This window comes from Manis pentadactyla, chromosome 5 (assembly GCF_030020395.1).
Source record: "Manis pentadactyla isolate mManPen7 chromosome 5, mManPen7.hap1, whole genome shotgun sequence".
Taxonomy (NCBI): domain Eukaryota; kingdom Metazoa; phylum Chordata; class Mammalia; order Pholidota; family Manidae; genus Manis; species Manis pentadactyla.
In genome coordinates, this window is record NC_080023.1 from 166,001,256 (window position 1) to 166,024,007 (window position 22,752).

General features: G+C 46.2%; 1 protein-coding gene across 19 annotated transcripts in view; it reads right to left on the reverse strand.

Moving 5' to 3' along the window:
* ZMYND8 (zinc finger MYND-type containing 8) overlaps positions 1-16,188 on the reverse strand; it is a 105,892-nt gene extending 89,704 nt beyond the window's left edge. For 6 of the 19 annotated variants that reach the window (XM_057503068.1, XM_057503056.1, XM_057503065.1 and 3 more), the window contains exon 1: positions 6,445-6,515. In XM_057503068.1, the coding sequence (XP_057359051.1) occupies positions 6,445-6,469 (25 nt within the window). In that variant the 5' untranslated portion in view covers positions 6,470-6,515. Of the gene's footprint in view, positions 1-6,444; positions 6,516-9,668; positions 10,051-10,262; positions 10,747-11,009; positions 11,319-11,434; positions 11,601-11,681; positions 12,155-13,985; positions 14,060-15,158; positions 15,393-16,045 lie in introns of those variants that run through there. The other 13 variants (XM_036902076.2, XM_057503067.1, XM_057503061.1 and 10 more) reach the window with 10 other exon arrangements.
* Positions 16,189-22,752: the final 6,564 nt, after the last annotated feature.

Sequence of the window (22,752 nt, forward strand, 5' to 3'; positions counted from 1 at the left end):
CCTTGAAAAATATGACAGAAGGTCTCTCTCTCAAAGCCATCCTCATAAACAATCCCTTTGTGAAACAGTCTTAATTTACATACAACAATGAGAATGAGGATCCTGTACTAATTAAGGTCTGGGGCTGGTTAGCAAATTGCTATAATTGTATATTCTCCAGCATCCTGTCTCAGAAAGCATTTCCTACCCAGGCAATTCTCAGCAAGAATGATACTGTTCAAGATTTTAATATCTTGGGCTTCCGCTGCATCTGTGCGTGGTTTCCAAGTGGCTCGTTCTCTTGTGCGGGTAACATTACACAGACATTTTAAAAAATGGTTTCAGCTTTGGCAGCCTGGCATCTGCACACCACAATCATTACTGCAAAATGCACACATGGCAGAATCAAGACGAGAGCAGCCCAAACAGGGGAGCCTTTGTACAGAGACGTGAACTCAGAGTACATCATTTTTCAGACTTCAAGTTCCTGGCCTTGGAGGGGTTTGTTCTGACTCATGCATAGTATGGCCACGATCCTCCAAGGAACTGAGCTGTGACCAGTCTCATGCAGAGAACACAAATTGACAACGCTCGGCCACTTCTGACCTGGAGATGTGTTTTGCTGGGTTCGTGCATGGTCTTTGAGAAAACAGGTCTGCACAGCTCACATTTCAAAACCAGGAGTTTTTGTAGGGGAAAAAATCCCAGTTGGCAACACCGCATAACCCAAACTCCTACTAGCTGGCAATCAGATGGGAGGCAGCCTCCCCTTTTGGTGCAGACACTCTCCGTTCACCAAAGGCCTCAGCACATCTGGCCTATCTGCTGGCCCTGCAGACAACTGACTTGGAACCCTTAGGGTGGTGATTATGGCTAAGTGCAGAGATTTAAAATCAAAGATAAAACCTGACCCCAGGTCTCCACTTTGTCACTTCATTAATCCCTCTGAACCTCAGTGTCCTTGACTGTAAAATGGGAGTAATGACACACCTACATCACAGTATTATTATGAGAAAAAATAAAGTAATTTGCATATAATACCTGGCACCTAATAAGTACTCAGAAAATATTAGTTAGGCAAACACAATGGTACTTCTGATTTATGTTTGAGCATCTTTCAGCAGATCATTACCCTCGAACACAAATATCAACCTGACATCTTGAAAGCCCAAAAGCTTTGTCTCCAGAGAACTAAAACGCCCGATAAATGCCAAAGCTAGTGTAATGGCAATGACTGGCTTGGGAATTACTCAGTGAATAAGTAAGCACGTGTCAGGGAAGGGGATATACAAATTGAAATTTAGTTAGAGAACCTGAAGGGTCACATGGACTAGATGGAGGAATAGGATTAAAGAATTCTGATCCAATTATTGTCAGAGTTTCTAAGTTTCCCAAGTATATAGTACAATTAGGACCTGTTCTCTGCCTGCAAGTATGAAATAATGTTCCCAGTTTCCCAAATGCCTGAGTGGTCACTTCATCTTTCGAGGACTTCTCTCTTCCCTGATAAGAGCAAGGTTGGTGGGTCCAGGTGTCCAGACACCAGCCCTTCCCTGGGCAAAGGGCAGACACATGACACAGGTGAGGGACTCTCCCTGGGGACTTTGCCCTGTTGATCTTGAGTAGGCTGTACACTAGCTCTGCTCTCCAAGCAGCCACAAACCTCCAGCCCCCCCCATTGACCCCATCAACCAACTGACCACCTTCCAGCTCATCCCCTTTCTGCTCCAATTAACCAGAACTAGCTTCTGTGGCTCACAAGCAAAGAACCCTGACCGGAATGGTGTCATCTTGGGACTGAAGCACTGAATTTCCCAAACCACAAGAAAAGCAGGCTGGAGGAATAAATACATGTTTGCTGAGCACAGATCCTCACACTTGAGATGAGTAGGACTGAAGGGCGAAATGAGCCTCCACCCCTGTCAGCCTCTGCAAACATGCCTTTGGACCATGCAGACTTCAGCTCCCAGAGCCTCAGCAGCCCAGTATCACAGCTCCAGGCCTTTGCCAGCACAATATCCTCTCCCGACCTGAGCAGCTCTCTCAGAAAGGACCCCAAGACACAGAAGCAGGCAAGTCACCTGGCCACCTGACCCTGGAAGAAGAGCTCAGACACACACAAAGAAAGCCACCTGAGGCAGGCCCTGGGGAGAGAAAAGTCTCTCTCAAAACCAGGTGACCCCTTCCGCTGGCAGATTCCCCACCACAGCAGGCGCTCCAATGCTCTGGGAAAATCAATGCGAACAGCTGCTGAGAGGCTTTCTGCACGTGTCATAGAGGTCACAGAGGCCAAGAGGGCGGGAAGCAGGGCCCAAGCCTGCCTGTCAGGTTGTCCTACACAGTTTCTCAAGATCTAGCCATGGTTTCCGTATCCATCTCCCTGTCCTCTTCCTAGAGGTCCTAGAAGTAGCAGAAGTATGGGTAGAGCTTCCACCTGACAGGTTTATCAATACAAGCTCATCCTCTTCACGTCAGTTCTACTCATGGTTCACATTTCTGAACACTCACCATGCCCCAGTTCTGCACACTCTGTCTGGGTGAGCAAATTCAATCTTCACCATAATCCTCTATCCTTATCCCATGTTTAAGGGGAAACTCAGCCTCAAAGAATAACCCAGCAAGGTGGGGAGCAAGCCAGAATGCAAACTCGGGGGATCTGGCTCCAGAAGCCTAGTGTTTTCAAACCTCTATGCCGTCCTGCTTCCTGAATGGAAGGGAGGAGTTAAGCACGGTGTCTAGGGCCTGGGGAGAGAAGGAGCCTGCTTTCTGGCAGAGGAGACCACCAACAAACAAATAAGAAGTACAAGGTTATGAAGAAAATCTGGAGTGAGCATAAAGGAACCTTCTGGAATGCCTCAAACATTCAATTTTTTTTTATCTGGATTGTGGTCCCACAAGTCATGTATTAAAGTTCATCAGGCTATATACACTGAAGATTTAAAATGTACCAGAAAACAGTAAACAAATGGCAGATGGGAGGAGCCAGCTTCTCACCATGGAGTTTACAGATAAGGGGGGACAGAGGGTGCAATGACCCATGTGGTACTGGATCATAACTGCCAACAAGTGCACGAATGCATGTTTAGTCTAATATAGACACAGTCAGCAATGTGTACACATATTTGAATACATGTGGTTGGAATATACATACATAGTTTCCTTGCTCTTCAGCCAAAAAGACCTAGAAGCATCTCAGCAGCAATGAGCACACTGTGCACCAGATTTGGTTTCTAATGCTATTCGCCAATAAGAGGAACCAGGGCTCCTTGGGGAAATCACTAATTCTAGGATTGAGGCAGAAAATATACAAGACGAGCCTAGAGCATCTTATCATGGCAGAAAATAAGAAAGTGTTCAATTAATCAGTCCATCAACTAACTCCACAGTGATGTCAGAGGGATACAGGAGACAACTGAAAGAGCCCCTGGTGGCCAAAGCTACAATTTGAGCAATAAAATAAATAAGTAGTATTAGACTATAATTCAAAGTTTCAATTAACTGGGTCTATGCTGATATAAATGATTAGATAAATAAATACGGAAAGGAGAAGAGACAAATCTCCCACCCAAAAGAATTCGAAACAATTTATGTAGACGCTCTGGCCTCAAGAAGGGGGACTGAGACTTCCTTCCAAAGAGGACAGTACGGGATGGGAGATGCTGGACAGATGCTGCCTGCCAGGGGATGACGGTCCCCGTTACCAGTGATAAAGCACCTTGATAATATGTATCCTTGTTCTGATGTGATGGATAGGGCACTTCACTCTCTGCTCTTCCTCCCAAAACCCATCATCTCCGTCTACCCTCTGCCCGTCCAATCATGAGAAAAACATCGGATGAACCCCAGTTGAGGGACTTCCTACAAAATACCTGACCAGTATTGGTGCCCCTCACAACTACCAAGGTCATCAAAAACAAGGGAAGTCTGAGAAACTGTAACAGTCACAGGGATTTAAAGGAGACATGATAACAACTAAATGTGATGAGGTGCCCTGGATGAGGTCCGAACATACCAGTATCGATTCCTTACCTGGGACAAACATACCACAGTCTGGGATGTTAATAATAGCGGGGAAAACTGTGTGTGTGTGTGGCAGGGCAGTGGAAAGGGGAGATAGGGGAACACTGCACGACCTTCACAACTTACCTGGAAATCAAAGCTGTTCTAAAATTGGAAGTTTATTTTTAAAAATGTAACAGAAAATGATGGAATGGCTCCTATGGACCGGGTGGCCACCAAAGGCCTCTCTGAGATGACATCTGAGATTAATCCAAGAGATGAGAAACAGGCAGCAGGGCCCGGGACAGCATGTCCCCAGCAAAGGGCACAGGACACATGGGGCCCTAAGAGGGGAAGGAGGAGGAGGAGGCGGCGGCAGAGGCAGGCGGAGTCAGGGAGAGCTGTGACAAGGTGAGTACAATGTCACAGGTGAACAAAGGTGAGTGAAGCAATGGGTTGGCTCAGGTGGGTAGGTCACAGTGACTTCAGACTTGAGCCTCAGGACACTAGAAGGTCCTGAGTGGAGGGAGACAGATAAGCCGGATCTGATCTACATTTTTCAAGACCGCACTGCTCAAGGGAGAGGACTGGAGTGGGGCAGATGAAAAAGAGGAACGCCGGTCACCCCGGAGCGGCCCCACATCAGGTGGCAATCAGAGGGAGATGCCACCTGGTAAAGAGCTGGGAGCATCCGGTGGGTTGGATGAAGAAGGCGGCCTCGCACAGGAGTTGGGGGTGCTGAGCAAAGCAGGCCTCCCACTCCGTGTGACAATCCCTGAGTTCAGTCCTTTTGGAAGAGTCTCCCCAAGGAAGCTACTGGGCACTCCAGGCCCAGGAAGGAAGTGGCTCCTTGGAGGCAAAGCCCCAGTCTGATCCAATTCTGCACTTACCACCTGTGAGACAGTACCCTTTGGAGTCTCAAGTTTCCTCATCTGTAAAGTGGGAACACCTCCAAAAGGGGATCAAAGAAATTCACTAAGAAAAGGCTCCTGGTATAAGCACAGCCTTCATAAATACTGTCAGCGTGTGTCATATTTTACGAGAGAATCTTAAGACTCTAATCCAACAATTACTTTATAGATAAGCAATAGAAGGACAGAGACAAAGCTTTCAGATGAGTGACAGTCAGGACAAAGACCCGTCTCCCATTCTTTGGGCATTCTCTCTACACTTAGTTCTGAGTACACGTAGGCTAGGACACACACCCTCATCAGCAAGTGTCTCAGAACACCTCTTAGGGACAGTTCTTCCCGTGCTCAAATCTCCGTGTGGCTCTCCTTAGCATTCCAGGTGCTGTTGGCCCTGCGAGGGCTTGAGGCGCTATGATGAGGGGCCCCAACAGCCTCTAGCTGCCACCCCAAGCACAAATCACTCACCCAGGTGGCCTGGCCTTCCCACCCAAGGTGCCTCGCCCTCCTCTGAACCTGCTGGACCCCATCTGTGCCAGCTCCCATTTCCCAGGTCACCCTCACTGTCTGCCCTGCATCTTTGCCCAAAATGACACGTTATCATATAAAAGCCTCAAAAAGCTTCACTGCTTCCCACACCTTTAGGGAGCCAATTTGTGTGAAGCCCTCTCAGCAGATGGGACTCTTCCTGGTGGAGTCGGAGTAACCCTTCCTGGCCCTTCCCACCTCCCCCATGACCCCGGCGCGGGCCGTGGGCTCGGAGTGGCACTCGGTGACTTGTGGAAGAAATACCACCACCTAGGTACAAACATTATGTATGGAGAGAAGCATTTTCATCAACCAAAGGTATGAAAAATGCCCCAGTAGCTCATTTTGAAAAGCACCCTGAAGGCAAAAATGAGTAACTGCTTCCTCTGGGAAGCCTCATAGAATCCCAGAGACCCAACAAAAGGTACTGATCCCACAATTCCAAGGTTTTGAGGAGTCTAATACATGATTCTGAATACAAATATAAACCATGTTTGCTCTGATTTGCTAACTTTCGTCCTAAATGCAAATGCTGCCCCCAGCATTCCAGAAAGTCCTACATTTCCTTTTGATCTCCAACCAAGACACCATTTTCTAATGAAGTGGGCCAATTTCATGTCACTTCTATAAATCATTCCAAAGAGGCCTCTTACTAAAATCAGAAATCCAGCAGCGGCTGGAGACTCTGGTTGCTTCTAGAATATGCTTTCTTTAAATTCTGATTACTGAAAGTTACCCGGCAGAGAGGTAGCCAGCTGCCTTCAGCCCTCAGTCATGATACTCATATAAATACTGTGGGGAAAATCCCCGACAGGTCAGTACATCTACACAGACACGAAAGGGAAAGAAAATCAAAAGGAGGACATTTCTCCATAAATTAGACTCATCCATCACAGGTTCCACATCTCACAATGAGAGGAGTGTGGCAACCTCAGTTCATAGAGCCATACTTCGCTGCACTGCAGCAACTCCAAAGAAATTCCAATTTCCTCCTCTGCTCTGGAATAGACAATAAAAGATTTTTACTCACCTTTGGAGCGAGTAGAGATATCCATGCCCTCTACCACCTCCTGTTCTGTTTTTATTTCCTCTTCAGCCAAGCTGAAACAGAGCATATTATGTTCAAGTTTAGGTAGTTGGGAGAACTTGCCCCATGGGGGCAGCTATTTAGAAGTTCTAACAACAAACCCACATTTAAGACAATTCATCCTTATGCAGGGGTGGGAGGAGAGAAACCCACACTTGATTTCAAAGTGTTAAGACTCCTAAAGGAGTTTTTTAGAACACTAGGTTGTTCTTTTTTTAAGTCAAATTACTATTCCAGTTGTCATGCTATTATTGGGGGATGAAAAAAGCATTTTAGACACACAGTTACAACCTGCCCCTGTGGGCCAGTGAGAACCCAGCCATTAAGTAAACAAGTTTCTCATTGTTAACACCCAATTCAGGTTGGAGGTGGATCACTGGGTACCCACAATTCTGATCTCTGAATTCTGCAAGGCTAAGAGTCATTTCTCAGACCTCCCCACTAAATCTTACAATTTCCCCATGAGGCAAGAACATGGAAACATATATAGGTTAAATTACAAAGTAGAAAAATATGCCCAGGCTAAAAGCAAAAGGCCTGGTCTCAAACCATTCACATCTTGAGCACCAGCATTCATCCCAGGAATTAGGATTGGGGTCTCCACACTTCCCACCCCCTGGATGTTTCCTCTGTACAGCAGGCACTGCTTAGAGAACGCGTTCAGCACTCTCCTGAACTGTGACTAATTATCCCCCACCACAAAAATGGAATGAGGAAGGATTATTTAAAAGACAGAGTTGGGGGACGGAGAGAGAAGCAGGGACGGCAAGGCCCCCTTTGCTGGGAAGGTCCCCGAGAATCCTCCCTCTCTCTGCTAAAACTCCTGTCGAGTAAGTGCAGGCCATTTCATATTTTCCCCACACACACCTCCCAAGCCAAGCCAGTTGAAGTTCTGTTTTTATAGGTGCAAAATGTTTGAGGTTCCGGAACTTACCAAACATTCTGACTGACAATGAAGTGGTAAAATCTGAGCAACTACTCTAGATGCAATTCCATCAGATTGTGGTTCAATAAAAAGAAATGGGTGCATCACCAATTGATATGGCTGGAATTTTCCATCGGATAGACTGAAAGCCCGGGCAGGAGGGAGGCTGGGCAAGAGCGGATGGATGAGAATGTCTCTTCTGTGTTCCGTGATCTGGGACTGTGACAACATAAAAGATGAGTCCAAAAAGGCCTGGAATGTCAGGGTCAGATGGAGATGTGTGTTTAGGAGAATTCCATGTTTGCTAGGGGAAGAGGATTCAGGATGGGAACGGGATCAAAGGAAGCAATTATAGCTCAGAATTAAATCAGAACTTGGATGCCTCAAACTTAACTAGTCCCAGCAAAAAGAAAGGTAGTTTGGTTTAAAATCAGGATATTAACACATTTAGCTCTCCGATACTGAACTCCATTAACAGTTCCATTTACACTACATCTGTAGAGAAAGCCGGTGACACAAATCACTGAAGAAACAACTGACAGGTTGTCACAAACGGTTTTCATCAGAAGAAAGTAGCCTCTTCAATCTAAGCACATCCTGAGCACGCAATAATACAATGGTGATTTGTGGAAGGTGGTTTTAGCACCAATACTTTTTTCTCAAACTTGAGGCAAACATTCTCAACTCAAAAACACAACTGCCTACAACACACACAGGTTGTCCAAATGACTGCTGCAAATGGTTACTTACTTAGAGTGATGGGAAATAATAAATTTTAACAAAAAGCCTCATGCGGTCCTCAGAGATGGTCAACTTTATAAGTACAAACAGCAACTTTGATCCTTCCTACAACTAGAATCGTTTCCCTCTCTAGCATAAAGTATGTGAAATTCTAAAGTTCTTGAAACCGATCCTGTATTTTGAGATGTGATAGAGAAAAAAACTCATTTGTGATCCAACCAAAACATACGGTGGTGAAAGGAACAATTATGCCTATCAGAGCCCCAAAAACCCACTTGAAGGACTCTGCAGCAATGAAAACATTCAAAGGTGTATTGATCACGGAGGAGGGCTGCATTCCAGAGAACAATTATCTGGCTCGTAACAGCCCAGAGGAGCTGAATACATCAGGCAGGGATGCTGCTGAGAGGCTAAGAAAATGCAAACTAGTTATATGGTGGCTATTTGCTACTGAGTTTAAGATAATCAATTCTGGAGCAGAAAGGAAGGAAAACAAAGTTAAGCTGTTTTATCTTTCCAACTATTACAAGTGGGCACCATAATCACCTAACTTTAGCAATAGCACCACCAAGGATTTCAAGCACAATTTCAGAAAACCATCTTTTTCAGAGATCAGCAAGCCATCATTTCAAAGGGAATCCATTCATGCACATGCATACATATACACACACAACTTGTATTTGACTAAAGGAAACTGCAGTGGCTATGCATTAAAAGGGGGAAAAAATTTCATTTACAAGACCAGAATGCAGAATTAGTCATTTTGAATAGCCACATCTAAAGGGACTTCCTCTTTTCTACACCACTGATCTCGGCTGTTTTTTTGTTGTTGTTTGTTTAGTGTTAAGTACAGGTATGTTATTAGGGAGAAAACTATGAATGCTACATCAACAGTAGTGGTAAGAAAAGACTTGTACAGTCTGAATGCCCTATGGATAATGCTCAATTTAGATTAAGAACTGTTCAGTCATTTGGAGGAAAAAACAAGTAAATAACCATAATTGTTAGAAAGAAAAGGCTGCTGCATCTGGAGAAGACTTTGAACTCTTGTCATTAACACATTAAAGTCTTAGAAAATATACAGCATCTTTCCTTCCCTATCTGCTAGCTTCCAGCCGATTATTTTAATAAAAAACAATGGAACAAGCAGCCCTTGTTTCAAAATGACATTACCTTTTTTTTTTTTTTAGGTCTACTGAGGAGGCTGGGGGACAGCTAAAGGAAAAGGGTAAAATTAGCTGAAAACAAAAAACAACAGCCTCTCACCCCACCAGGAAAATATACCATCAACTAGTTGTATACATTGTATGTTCCCATCACCACCTCTTGCACTCACATTTACCCAACCTCACTTGCCTCTGGATTTCACAAGCTGATACATTTCAGGCAATTAAAGAAGAAAAAACAGCGCCTGCAAATACAACCAAGACCATCCCATCCCTTCCCAAAAAGAATAAAAGATTTCTCCCCCCAATGCCTGAACAAGAAAACCTATGCTTACTTCTTAACCTGCATGCACTGAAAAAGAGCAATTAAAAGTTACAGATGAACTGCAGCACCTCCAGGATGTTTTAAGCCTTCTGATTATTAATTCTGAGGATCCAAGGCTGGTCCGTAATTCCCAGGAATGCCATCCCCTCAACACTTCCAAAAGAGAGAGGAGAAGAAAAGAGAAAACATCTAGTTTTGAGAGAAAAATGCCTAGATACACAATGCCCAGCTATTTCCTTTCCCCAAGTGCTCCTGCTATTTGACTTTTAACCAAGAATATCTAACCCATCCAGCATATATAACCAGCATGCACAAGACTCTGGTTCTACAGAGGAGGATCATCGCACAGCAATTCAAGATTCATGCATCATTTGAAAGCACTTTTCCTTCAGAGTTTTTTTACTTTCATTCAAAATACCAAACTGGTCCAGGCTGTAAGAAATACTTAATCCCCAAGACACAACATCTTCCTCTTCTAGATCACAAAATAGTGAACATCAAAAAAAAAAAAAAAAACATGCTTCCCTATATCTGCAATTAAATTTCTTTTTTAAATTGGGGGGGGAGGGAATGGTTAGCAGAGCAGCTTTATATAAGCACTCACCTAAAACAGGCAGAGTCATCGGTAGCTAAGCTATTTATGCAGGATTCTTAAAATGGCGTCTGGCAACACTGCCTCATTCCTGTATTGAAGCTAAAATGGTAGCAGTTTGTTCAATAGCTGTAGCTCTTGTTTAAGCAGCCCTGCTAGTTTCAAAGCCACCTTCCTAAGTATGAGAACTAGGAAAAGCTCAACCAAAGGACACGGACAACCCAACGTTTAGAAGCTTTAAAAAAAAAATCTGCAATGACAGGGGGAGTTTGTGAAGTCACAGGTTCCTAAGGAAAACCCTTCCTTTTTAGATCCTGAGCCTTCAACATGAGGCTCTGAGATGAGGCCCCCTTGCCCTCAGATTAGGTGGGTGGAAGGGTAGGAATCATGCAGCCCTGTGGCACAGACTACAGACAGACAGGTGTCTGTGCAAAGAAAATGTTAAAAGGAGCTGGCTGAGGAAGGGGGCAGCCCATTCTCCCTTCTTGGTGTATTAGAAACCAGTTTTGCATCCATACCAAAAAGGAGCTAGGTAAAATGAAAGTACTTCAAGGAGAGCAGGCATTTGGAAAGCCAAGCTAGAGGGCTGCACCCCAGTCTGAGGCCAAGGTAAAATAAAAAGGCTGTTTGTATGCCTGCAAACGGCCACCACATACCCAGCCAGTCCTAAGGCAGTTCACATCAAGGAAAGACAATCCCAGTCAGCAAAGGAGAAACAACAGTAAAACAGTCCCTTAGCCAATTGCACGGGATACTCACAAATTAGATTTTTGTCCACCCCCAACAGAGCCCTGAAAATTAACAATGGGTTTTGCAAAACCCGCTTTCAGAGGCCGAACTAATAGCCTCATGGTGGCTCATGTAATTTACTGTTACAGGTCTGAGAATTGGCCTCAGAATTGTTGTGGTGCTGTGAATGGGGGAGCTGCAAGGTGACTGATTTTTAGCTCCAGGGGAGAAAGGAGGGCATGGTGCCCAAGGCTGTGCCAGAGCGAGGACGGGTGGCTGGTTCCTCGCCGGCCGGTCGGTAGGTAATCTTGATGAGGAGGGACAGCCTGGCAGCAGAGTTAGCTAGCTGCGTGCTGAAATGGCTCCCGCTTGCTTGTTTATCTGGAAGGAGAGTGGGGTGGAGGGGGAAGGGCAGCCATAGCCTTAGCAACCTGAAGCCAAGGGTGAATCCTTACTTGTTTCTGCATTTAAGAGCAAGGAGAGGGCTTCTCAACATATTCCCTTACTAAATCTCTGCTGCGGGTGGGGAAGGCACTTTCGCATGTATCTTTCTTTTCAGGGTCAACCAGAGGCAAAGCCAGATCTAGGGCTTCTCAGCTGACAAATGGTTGCTGCCTCTGCCACAGGAGAGAAAGGGGGAAAGAAGGCAAAAGAAACAAAGAGATCACACATTTGAAGTGGTTGGACTTTTAAAAAACCTACCTTTGCCTTCAGGGTTTTCTGGGTTACTGTCACCCTGCTTTTTTACCGAGTGACTCATTTCCCCCTCTCTCCTATTTAAGACCTGAAGCAGTTTCCCCACTGCTCTCTCAGGAAAAGGGGGGGAATGTTTTGTTTAAAGAAAAAGGGGTTACAAGAAAGAAAGGAGAAGAAAAAAAAAGCTATTGTTTTCATCCCTAATTTATAATCCAAGATGCCTCATTGTTTCGTTCTTTCTGACTCAAATCTTTTGAGCTGTTAATTATAAAAGTGACTGGCCTCTGCTCCAACAGGCTAGTTCATATGTGGCAATTAGAAAAACTCTGTAGAAAGTTTACTGAGTGATTATATATAATTAATTTCTAGTTACAGACAGAACACTGACCATTTTCTGGAGCTAATAAAAGCAGTTACTCCCCCTCCCCCATGTGAATGCCACTTAAATTCCCAAAGCAGAAAGTGAATCCATCCTGGAGGGTCCTGAAGGGAAGGAAAAAAAAAGAGAGAGAGAGGAATCAAAAGCTTCAGTGTGTGTGTTTGTTCCTTGCAGCTGTGCATCCTCTTTGGGGACTGAGGAGGCAGAAGGAAAAAAGGAAAACAGCCCCACATTCTGTTCCTCCCTCTGCAATTTATAAATGTGGCAGAGAGACCTTTCTACCTTTAAGCAAAAAAGCCAGGGGGGAGGGGGAAGACGCCCTAGGAATGGAATGCAGGAGCCTCTTCAGCTTGGCAGATCTGTTTTTCCTAAAAGAAACAAAGATGGTAGAAATTTCCAGAAGGCCCATTCTCACTCCAGCCACTGCAAGTGTCAATCTGTAACCTTTCCTCCAAGTCTATTGGTTCAAAAGGTGGACAGAGGAACCCCATTGGGCTGCTCTGTGGGCCGGTACTGCTGTCCCTGCTTAGTCCTGCTGCAATGCAGACATTTATTTTTTTACCCCTTTAGTGAAACTGGAAAGTAATGCTTCTTTGAAAGCAAATTAACTTTTTACAGACTTATGATTAGTGGTGGTCACAGTACCAGAGAGGAAAGTAGCTACCTTGGTCCAGGGCTGGGAACTTGCTGGGACCACACGTTTGAAAACAGACCTTGGCTTTGCAAACCTGTGGGAGCCATTTTAATGCAAGCTGTTAAGAGGACAAATGCCTTGCTTGCCCTTATGGTTTCCTTCCAGCCTAACAAACACACCATTATGCAAACGTTGAAGGCAACAAACCAGGAGTCTTGTGATTAGATATTGCTTCTAGGGAGGCCACAAGAACCTCAATATGTAATTTCCATTTACAGTCGAGATAAGAACAAAGAAAACAGCTAAGTGTCTGAACTTACTTGTATGGGATAGTGGCACTGTTCAATTTTAAGTATACAACGTCATTAACTGACTATACTTTTACTCTAAGACGCTGGCATTAGACATCTTTTTCTTAAGAGTTTGGTACATTTCTTAGTATTAAGTGAGCCTTTTGCCAACTGGTACTGAAAGGTGGGCAGGTGGACACTAATTTAAAAGAAAAAAAAGATTATTGATTTCAGAAAGTTTACCTAACACAGCAACTGAATATATTTCCAGCATTTTTACAGTCATGCTGACTGGGTCTCCAGGCTGGAAATGCATGTAATGAACTTCTAGGTAAATTATGAAGCTAATGCTAACCATGAGTCTACTTTTTCTTAAAGTTCTAGACTACAGCATTAAGAGATCAGGGGAAACGTAAAATGTGAGAAGTAAATCATAAGTAAAGCAAGCGTGCATACAGATGTGTGGCTCAGGCTTGGAAAAAGGCCGGATCTCTGGTGCAGTGAGTCCTGAATCAAACCAAGTTTGGTGGTGGGTGGGATTTTGCACTAACATGTAAGTGTACTAAAACATAAGTACTGACACCCCCATCCTCACACACACCACCTCCACCACCAGGCTCCTGCCTCACCAATGTTTAAGACTGTGACTGTTAAGAAACAGCACTTTCGTTATATTTCACAAGCAGATCACCTACCCAGAGTAATATCCAAACAAACCCAATTCAAGGTCCCCAGTCAAGCCACAATGAACTGAACATTTCTCCCCTGTCCCAGGGTAAACAGGAAGTGCAATCTTCAATCCTAGCTGCAGGTTATCAGGAAAAACAGTGGATTCAAACAGCCACCTAAAATCAAAACACTATTAAAAGCCCTTATATGGTTCCTGCTAATGAAAAGCACCCCCTCCCACAACTGCTGCAGCCAAGACCCCCTGTTACAAACAGACCCCAAAATGTTCACCAAAGTCTTTATACATGGTCACAGAGGAAATGGATTGCTTTACTTACCCAACAAATGCTCAAGCAACCGTCTCATTTTTCCACAGTTAAGAAGAGAGAACAGGCTGGCAGATTTGGGACTTGATCAAAAAGGAAATTTTTTTAAACAGTTACATGGGATTATTAAAAAAACACACACACACACACAACAACACAACCCAACAACTGAATATGGAATGCTGTCATGAGCCACAGACATGATTTTATTTCCTCTGCACTCTATCACACAGGACAGAGGATGATACAATGTAAAAAAGGGAAAGGAGAATGAAAACCAGGATAAAAGGTACATCAGTTCATTGAAAACCATGCAAGAGTAGAAAGCTAAGGGATTCAAAGAGTCCTCACAGATTTATTGCAGGATGTTGGCCAGCGTCTCTCCCCCCCACTGCACCCCCCTCCCCCAAGTCCCCATCCCTACTCCAAAAACTTCCTCCAAAGCCTAGAAAACACTTTCAGAAACATTTGCTGGCTGTAGGCTGGCTTGCAGAAGAACACTGTATCAACAGAAGTCAGGAAAAAAGGCTGAACAATGTAGTTGCAAGTGAAGAAACCCTGTAGGGAGAGAAAAGACTATGTAGAGACACCACCACCCACCTAGGCCCCAGGAGCTAGGATCCCTCCTTAGCACTGCTCTGCTGAGGGCTTGGTTCTTTTTAAAACACACGTCCTCTCTTGTCAGAACTTAGTCCAGCCTTCCCAGAACCTCTTTGGAGAGGTAAACTTGCCTGCTTTGCTGTCTGCCATGAGCTCTCCTTGGAAAGGAGCCTGCTTCCTTACCTTCCATTTTCTTCCCCCAGCAAGCATGTGACACAAGAGAAGACAATAGTGCAGGGGGGGAAACTGCTGAGAGACAGAGAGAGAAAGAAGAGAGAAAAAAAAAAAAAAGCTTCTTTTTTGGCATACCAGGATCTAGCTTCAAACTATTCCAGAAATACCATGTCCTGGTGGAAGAAAAGGTGTGCCAGGCCCTTGCCAGTTTGCAAAATCAAGCTATGGCTAATGGCTACTTAGCCATGTGACCCAAGAAAGCAAAAAAATTCTCTCTAAACAGTTCCAAGTTAACCTAAGTGCTGTGGGGTGAGTGTGGCACGGCCAGCCACAGAGAAATCACACTGCTCGCCCACAATTCGGATGTCTCAGAGGGAGGGGGAGAAAAGATGGTTAAAAAGTCGAGCTTACCTCTGTGGATGCATTGTTAACACTGTGTAATGTCAATACTTATAAAACATGGAGGACAGGCTCCTAGTTCTCACAGAAAAAGGGTTTGGCACTTCGGCTTGATGGTCTGGCCGCCTAATAAAAGCTCATCCCCGATTGGCTGCGCCGGCAAATCGGAGTGTAAGGCCGCCTGGGATTGGCTGAAACACTTCCTGAGCGATTATCTTTGTGAGGCTCTGGTGAGCAAGAGCCATCCTGTGCATAGAAAAAGACAGGCTAAGCTAGGCCTTTTGCAGCAAGAAAAACTTGGGAAAGGGTCCCCCAGACGCACTTCTCCCACACCCTGGCTAGATTTCCCAGCACAGGCGAGCCAGTGCAGCCAGCCTGACCTGCTCCAACACAGCCTGAGGCCCGGATGCCACTGAGAAGAGAGTTTTTGGGGCCAGCTGAGAGGCTCACCCTCACCTGCCCCCACAGAAACGGCTCTTTGCTAGGCGGCAAGCTGGCCCTTTGCTAGAACAGTCCAGCTGAATGGTTCTCCGGGAAGGGTTGGGAAGAGAAACTGAGAAATGGGGAGCCCCAGGAAAACAGCCAAGGCGCCAGAGAAAGGGGCTTGAGGCAGGCCTCTGAGGAACTGAGGAAAGAGACAGCACAGGCAAGCCCCAAGAAGTCGTAAAGGGCAGCCGTGGCTTCTCAGAGGAAAGAGGATTTGGGCTGCTGGGTGGAGGAGGGGAACAGAATGGTCAAGTTTGCATAGTCATTGTCAAAATGCCTCCTGGAACAGCAGGCCAGACAGCCATTTGCCCAGCCTAATATCTCGCCCCCCTCTGCCAGTACTCAAAGGAAAACTAAAATGGGTTCCTGCCTCCCTGCCAGGATGCCAAGGTGGGGCCCCAGTCCGTCCTTACCCTAAGAAAAGCCAAATGCGCTCCTAGCAGGCCACATGCCTAGATCTACAAACTTCCCTTCCCCTCCAGGTACCCTCCCCCACCACTGAGGCCTGCTAAACCTGTCAGTTAAACAAAAATCTGACTTCCGTATTAGTCTGCAATGCCTTCAGCTTCCTGCCTATTAACCCTCTCTCGGACTCTGGGCCTGCCTGGGAAAAACTAGGCCCCGAGATCGCAGAAAAGGCCTGTGGAAAAATACCAGCTGCAGCTCTGCCGGCAGATGCAGGGAGAGAGAGAGAGAGGGAGCCGCTGTCTCTCCCCTTTGCTTCCCAAGGAGGCGTGTACCTTCTGAATCCAGGGCACAGGCAGTGCCTCTCGGTCTGAGAAGCCATTTAAATCCAGAGGGAGAAAGAAAGATGTCAAACTCAGCGAGGGAACAAGAACCCCCATTATTAGTCAGGCCTACACCCACTGCTTAGCCCTTCCTACCACAATCATCCCTGTATGCATGTTCTTGGGGAACTGGGCCCTCGGTGGGCAGACAAATCCCATGAGCTTTATAAGGATTCTTGCTTACATTTATTTTCACAGAGAACTGCTTCTTTTCGTCCCCTAAGGCAGATGGAAGAGTTATTTCACACACAGCCCTACACTTGGCAGCCCCCCCCACACACCCATCTCTGGCACTGCTCCCCAGTAAAATATTAACTCGTTTTTCAAAGCTGCTTATAATTCCATCCACTTCACTAGTATTAGGAGGTCTTTGCTATTTCCTCCCTGAAGATGCCTTTGTAGTTAGTCTATGTCCTGAGAAAGAAAAGGCGAATCCAAATGGATCTTAAAATGTCCATGCTTGCTTGCTTGCTTCTTTTTGTTTTCAAGACAAGGTGCTTAATTAACAAGATTTTTTTTTTAAACAGCAAGCTGGAACAACAGAGGCTGAACAAACACCATTCTTTAGAGGCTGAATAAAGCTTCAAGAGGTGACACAGCCATATGCCAGGAGCTGAAACTATGGCCCAATAAAGGCACTCTACTCCTCCTAAAATTAGGGCTTGTGGGTTTTCTTGTCCCACAGGGTTCCCACAAAGAAAACGTAGAGCTAGCTGATCGCCTGCTCTCCCAGCCCCCCTGCGCACCCACCCCCACGGACAACAGATGCCCACTGCATCTACATAAAATTCTTCCTGGGTGGGAAGCTTACATCCAAACAGGAATAAGCCAGGAATCCAAACACACTCTACTGCAGGGGCAGGGCCCAGGCTTTAAGAAAAGGGAGGTCTTTTGTTGCTGTCCTCATTGCACAGGAGGCTGAAGAGGCCAAGATGCAGGAGGGACACCCCCACTACCACCTGGTCTGACAGAGAGGTCCAGCACTCGGGACAACAGTCCTAGGCCTCACAAGGAAGGAGGGGCTTCCGCTTCCTGGGGGTAGGACCCTGTACAGGGAAACCTAATGCAGGTCAAGAGGCGGAGGCCAGAGCTAATCAGACTATGCGTTCTCTCTCCCGGCTCTGCGCGGGCTGCAGCCCGCCACCACCACCCCGCGGGGAATACTGTTTGTCTCTGTGGCTGTCGTGTTTGGAAGGACAAACAAGTCTGAGTTTGTGGTGGATCTCATGTACGACTAACTTCACGACCCCGATTAGGAAATGAAGTATGTCGCCGGTGTGCACAGTGGATTTTAACCCGGGATTAAAGCTTGTTGCATAAGCAGCTGCAGCATCCTCCGCCCCCCCACCCTCCGCCTCTCTGATCACTTGATCACTTGAAATGTTTTCTGGGGCAAAGAGCAGGAAGCTGCTGGCTTATTCTGGCAGCTCTGCTCTGCTTGAGGAATGCTGTTGGCATTCGGGTAGGTCTGAGGTTATCTGGTAAACAGCAATTCGGCTGGGGACAGAGACAAAGGTATGGTGGCATATGGAATCCTGAGAGAGACACAGATTGGAAAGGGAGCCTGGGGCAGGCCTACTAAGGGCCAATCCTGGGCTTTGGTGGAATGTGGCCGATAAGTAGGAAATAAAGACACCAAATGTCGGTGGCCTCGTTCTATAAATCATTCCCTAGCCCTTTTCAAATCCCTCTGCAGGGTGGGTCCAGGCAGCTACTGCCTGCTTGCCGTGGGCCAGGCACTGTGCTAAATCAGCACATTACACAGACTGGCTCCATGAGATAGGGAAGATTGTTAGTGATGTGGAACTGAGCCCAGAGAGGTCAAGTGAGCTGCCCAAGGCCACACAGCTCACTAGTGCCAGACACCAGACTTCCAACCTAGTTATGACTCCGTGTCCCTAAACCCTTTACCTTCACCTGCCTCTAAAGAAAGAAACAACAGAAAAGCCAAACCAATCAGAGCAGATACAAGGCTAAAATCTACCAAAAGCAACCGCATGATCTGTGTTTTCTTTTAGAAGGTTAACTTCTTTGAGAATATTTTAAGTACTGAATGTTGGAGCTGGGAGACCCTTAGAACAGATTTATTTGATGGGCAAGAAAGCTCCTCTCTCCCTACAAACCTCCAGCAAGATGTCAAGGGGAACTTTGCCATCTCTAAAGTTGGGCTTTTGTGTTCCTGAAGATCAGCGGTTCTCAACCTAGGGCAACTTTGCCCCCACAGGACATTTTCAATGTCTAGAGACACCTTTGGTTGTCCTCACTGGGGAGGCTGCCATAGGCATCTAGTGGGTGCAGACCAGGGATGCTGCTAAACACCCCACAGTGCACAGGACAGCCCCACAATAAGGAATTATGCAACCCAGAGTGTCCACAGTAGGGAAATCTTGGTTTAAATAAAAAGGAAGAAAAAAATCTAACCACTGTGGCACTGGAGAGAAAAGCCAGCACAGGCCTAAACAAGCAGGTTCCATGGTGATATTAATAAGCAGTGAGCTAATAAAAATAGATTAAAACATGTCTTCTCTTAATATTCCCAGAGGACAGAGAGAATCGGGGGACGGGATCAGGCTTAGGGAAGCCAGGCCGTGTCTCAGTGACAAAGCTGGCCTCAAAGGGGAGGAAGGGCTGACCCCAGCTGCCTTCCTCAGGCACCTGACTAGCTGGGGACTGGCCTCACTGAAATGGCCCTCGGCTCCCGCTGGCCTGCAGCCAGGCGAGCAGCCTCAGCAAGCTGCATCCCCAGATAGCCTGTTCAGCTGACTATGAAAATAAGCACACTTGGAGTTATCTGCCTCAAGCTAGCAGCAGGCCTTTCTGTCCGTTATGTGAAACGGATGGGATTGAGGCAGGGAAGTGTTTTAAATATCTTACTTTGTTTTGTTTTGTTCCTTTTTGGCCAACTGGAACCGAGGCCAACTTTGGGTATGGTGACAGAAGGGCTCACCTTCAGAGCACGGAGCTGCCTGGGTCATATTACAGCCACAAAGAGGCATTAGGAAGAGGTATGCCCTGGAAGGCCTTTTTTTTCCTCCTTCTTTCTAGGAGGGATTGGCAGGATTAGGCAAATGGAGGAGGGAAGGGCAGGTGGAAAGGAGGGGGTAGGATGGTACATGACCATCAGACAGATGGCTGCAGCGAGGGTAGAGAGAGATGTAAGGGAGGCAGGGACAAAATGAGCATCGAAAGGAAGAAGGTTCAGGGCTTCCCCTTACCTCCTAACTTCCTAGCAATGATCACCTATGAAAGGAAGAGCACATATTTATTTGCTGTATTGGTTTGTTTCTCCCTCCCACCAGACCAGTGGCAATGTCTGGAGACATTTTGGGTTGTCACATCTGGAGGAAAGGGGTACTCTTCCTATCTAGAGGTTGGAGACCAGAGATGCTGCAAAGCGCCCTACACTGCACAGGAGAGCTCCCTACAAGGGAAAATTAGCCAGCCCCAAATGTCACTTTTGGGTTGAGAAACCCTGCACTGGACAGAAAGCTTCAACAGACCTTGCCTGTATCTTCCCCATTGACCCCAGAGACCAACACTATGCCTGATATACATGAGGGCTTAAGGAACATCACCTCCCACCTGGGGGGTGGCTGCAGTCTCCTACCTGAGCCCCCTTCATCGCCCTTGGAAACACTTGGGGGTGGGGAGGAGGTGACTAGAATAGGGAGAAACTCACCCACATGCACGCACACACCGACGGGCAGCCTGCTCCTCCTCCGCTCAGGACCCCTTTACCTGACTCCATACTGGACGGCCCCATCTCCCTCTATCAGAAAAGCCGAGGACTATGTCCCAGGAGGAGCCACCATGGCTTGTCCTCCCGGTATCCCTTCCAGTCCCAGCTGTCACCTCATGGCCAGGGTGTCCCTCCTGATTTCTCAGCTGGGGGTTTCCTGGCTCCTGAACTTCTACACCACCAGAGAACGTCACCCCTGACCGTGACTACTCAGTGTGGGGGTTACTGGGACCTCTCTCTCAGTGAGCAAGACAAACCCAACTCCCTCACACCAGCTCCTCCGCAGGGCGCCCCCTTCTCGGTCAACAGAATTGTCCTTCAGCTGGTTACTTCACACCTCCGTCCCCAACTCCCCACTCTCACTCACGGCCTTCAACCAAACCACCAGCAAGCCTGGGCGCTCTGCCCTCCCGCTTCCAGTGTGTTCTTCTGCCTGTCACTTAGTCCCTTCAATGGGTGCCCACGGCCCCTGCTCACCCATAGGACGTAGGTTACCGCCTTCTCCCCAGTGGCTCCCAATCCTGTCCTCCTCCACTTTAGAATCACCTGGGCCTGGGAATTCTGCTCCAGTCCTGCTGCAATGCTTAGTCTTACCTCGGAGGCAATCACACTGTGCAGTCAAGGCTAAGAATCCTGTTCCAACTGGTCTCCCACCTCCCTTCCTGCCCTCTCTGGGCTTTTTTTCCCCACACAGCAGCCAGAGGGACTCTGTAACAAGTGTCACAAGCCTGCTCAAAACTTTCTAAGAGCAACACTATTCAAAACAGCCAAAAGGCGAAACAACACAATTGTCCATCCATGGGTGCGTGAATAAATGAACGTGGTCTATCTACACAATGGAATATGATTCAGCCATAAAAAGGAGTGAAGTACTGCTGCAAGCCACAATGTGGATGCACCTTGAAAACTTGTGCTAAGAACATGGTGTGGGGGATCACGGGGAGAACAGTGTATCACAGAGAAGGAACATAGTGGATCTCTGGTAACTTGCTGCACTGATGGACAGTGACTGCATTGGGGTATGGGTGGGGACTTGATAATATGGGTAAATATAGTAACCACATTGTTTTTTCATGTGAAACCTTGTAAGAGTATATATCAATCATACCTTAATAAAAAATTTAATAAAAAAAAAGAAAGAAAGAAAACCTATGCTAAGAAGCCAGACACAAAAAGCACATTTTTTGTGTGATTCCATTTCTATAAAATATCCAGAAAAGGCAAACCCATAGAGACAGAAATTAGGACTGATGGTTGCTGGGGACTGGGGAGAGGGAATGATAAGTAACTGCTTAATGGGTACAGGAATTTTCCTTTTAGGGTGACAAGAAAGTTCTGGATCTAGATAGGGGTGATTATACAATATTTTGAATGCACTTAATGCCAGTGGACGTACGTTCTGGTTAAAATAGTAAATTTTACAATATATGTATTTTCTGTCAGTTAAAAAAAAAAAACCTTCCACAGCCTTCTCATCTCACTTAGGATAAAATTCCAATTCCTCCACATGCCATCCCCTTAACTTCTACCAATTTCCTCTGGCTCACTCAACGCCAACCACCTGTGTCTGTCACCTTGCTCATTTTCAATGCAACTTTTGCTTTTTTATATCTCTCTTTTAACCTTGAAGTTTATAGATATCTTTATCTTGCTCTCTCGAATCTCTCCTGCTATGTTATAAACTCCAAGAGCATCAAACTGTGCCTTACAGACTATAGGTCCCCTCTAGCAGTACTATGACTGTTATGGGAACTCAGTGTTTGTTGAATGACTAAACAATTGCTCAATTCCACAGGGTTACATCCACTTTCTGGCATCATGCCATGTAGTCGTATCTTCCCTTCTTAAATCACATCCCTTCATTCCCCTGCTCAAAACCCTCTGATGGCTTCCGATGACCAGGACACGAGTCTACAAACTGCAGCCTGGCAGCCAAATCCAGCCCACCAATTTTTGTCTGGCCTTCTAGTTAAAAATGGCTTTTTACATGTCAAAATGGTCGGGAAAAAATAAAAATACAAGTAATTTGTAGCATGCCTAAATTACATGAAATTCAAATTTCAGTGCCCTGAAGTAAAGTTTTATTGGAACACAGCCACAGACATTCACTTAACTGTTGTCTCTGTCTGCTTTTGTGCTATAATGACAGGGTAGAGTAGTTATAACAGAGTCCACATGTGGCCCTCAAAGCCTAAAATATTTGCTATCTGTCCTTTACAGAAAACCTTTGCAACCACCCCCCAATTCAGATGAAAATCCTGTCTCTGAGCATGGCCTGCAGAGCCCTGTCATTTGTTGCTTACTCCCTGATCCCATCTCAAATGACCCCTGCCCTCTAGGTGTTCTGGATGCACAGGCCTCCTTCCTCTGCTCCTCCTCAGCCTCTCCAAGCTCTCTCACCTTAGGTCCTCTGCACCCACAGTCTCCCCCTGGAATACCTACATTCACATCATGACTCAGGTCCTACTGAGACAGGGACCATGGGTGTAGTCAGAGTAGGGTGAGAGCCTCCGGAAAAAGCAAAGCAGGATATGTGCAGTTAGAGCAATGTAACTACATGCAAGGAAACCCCCTACTAAAACTCTGTGTTAAA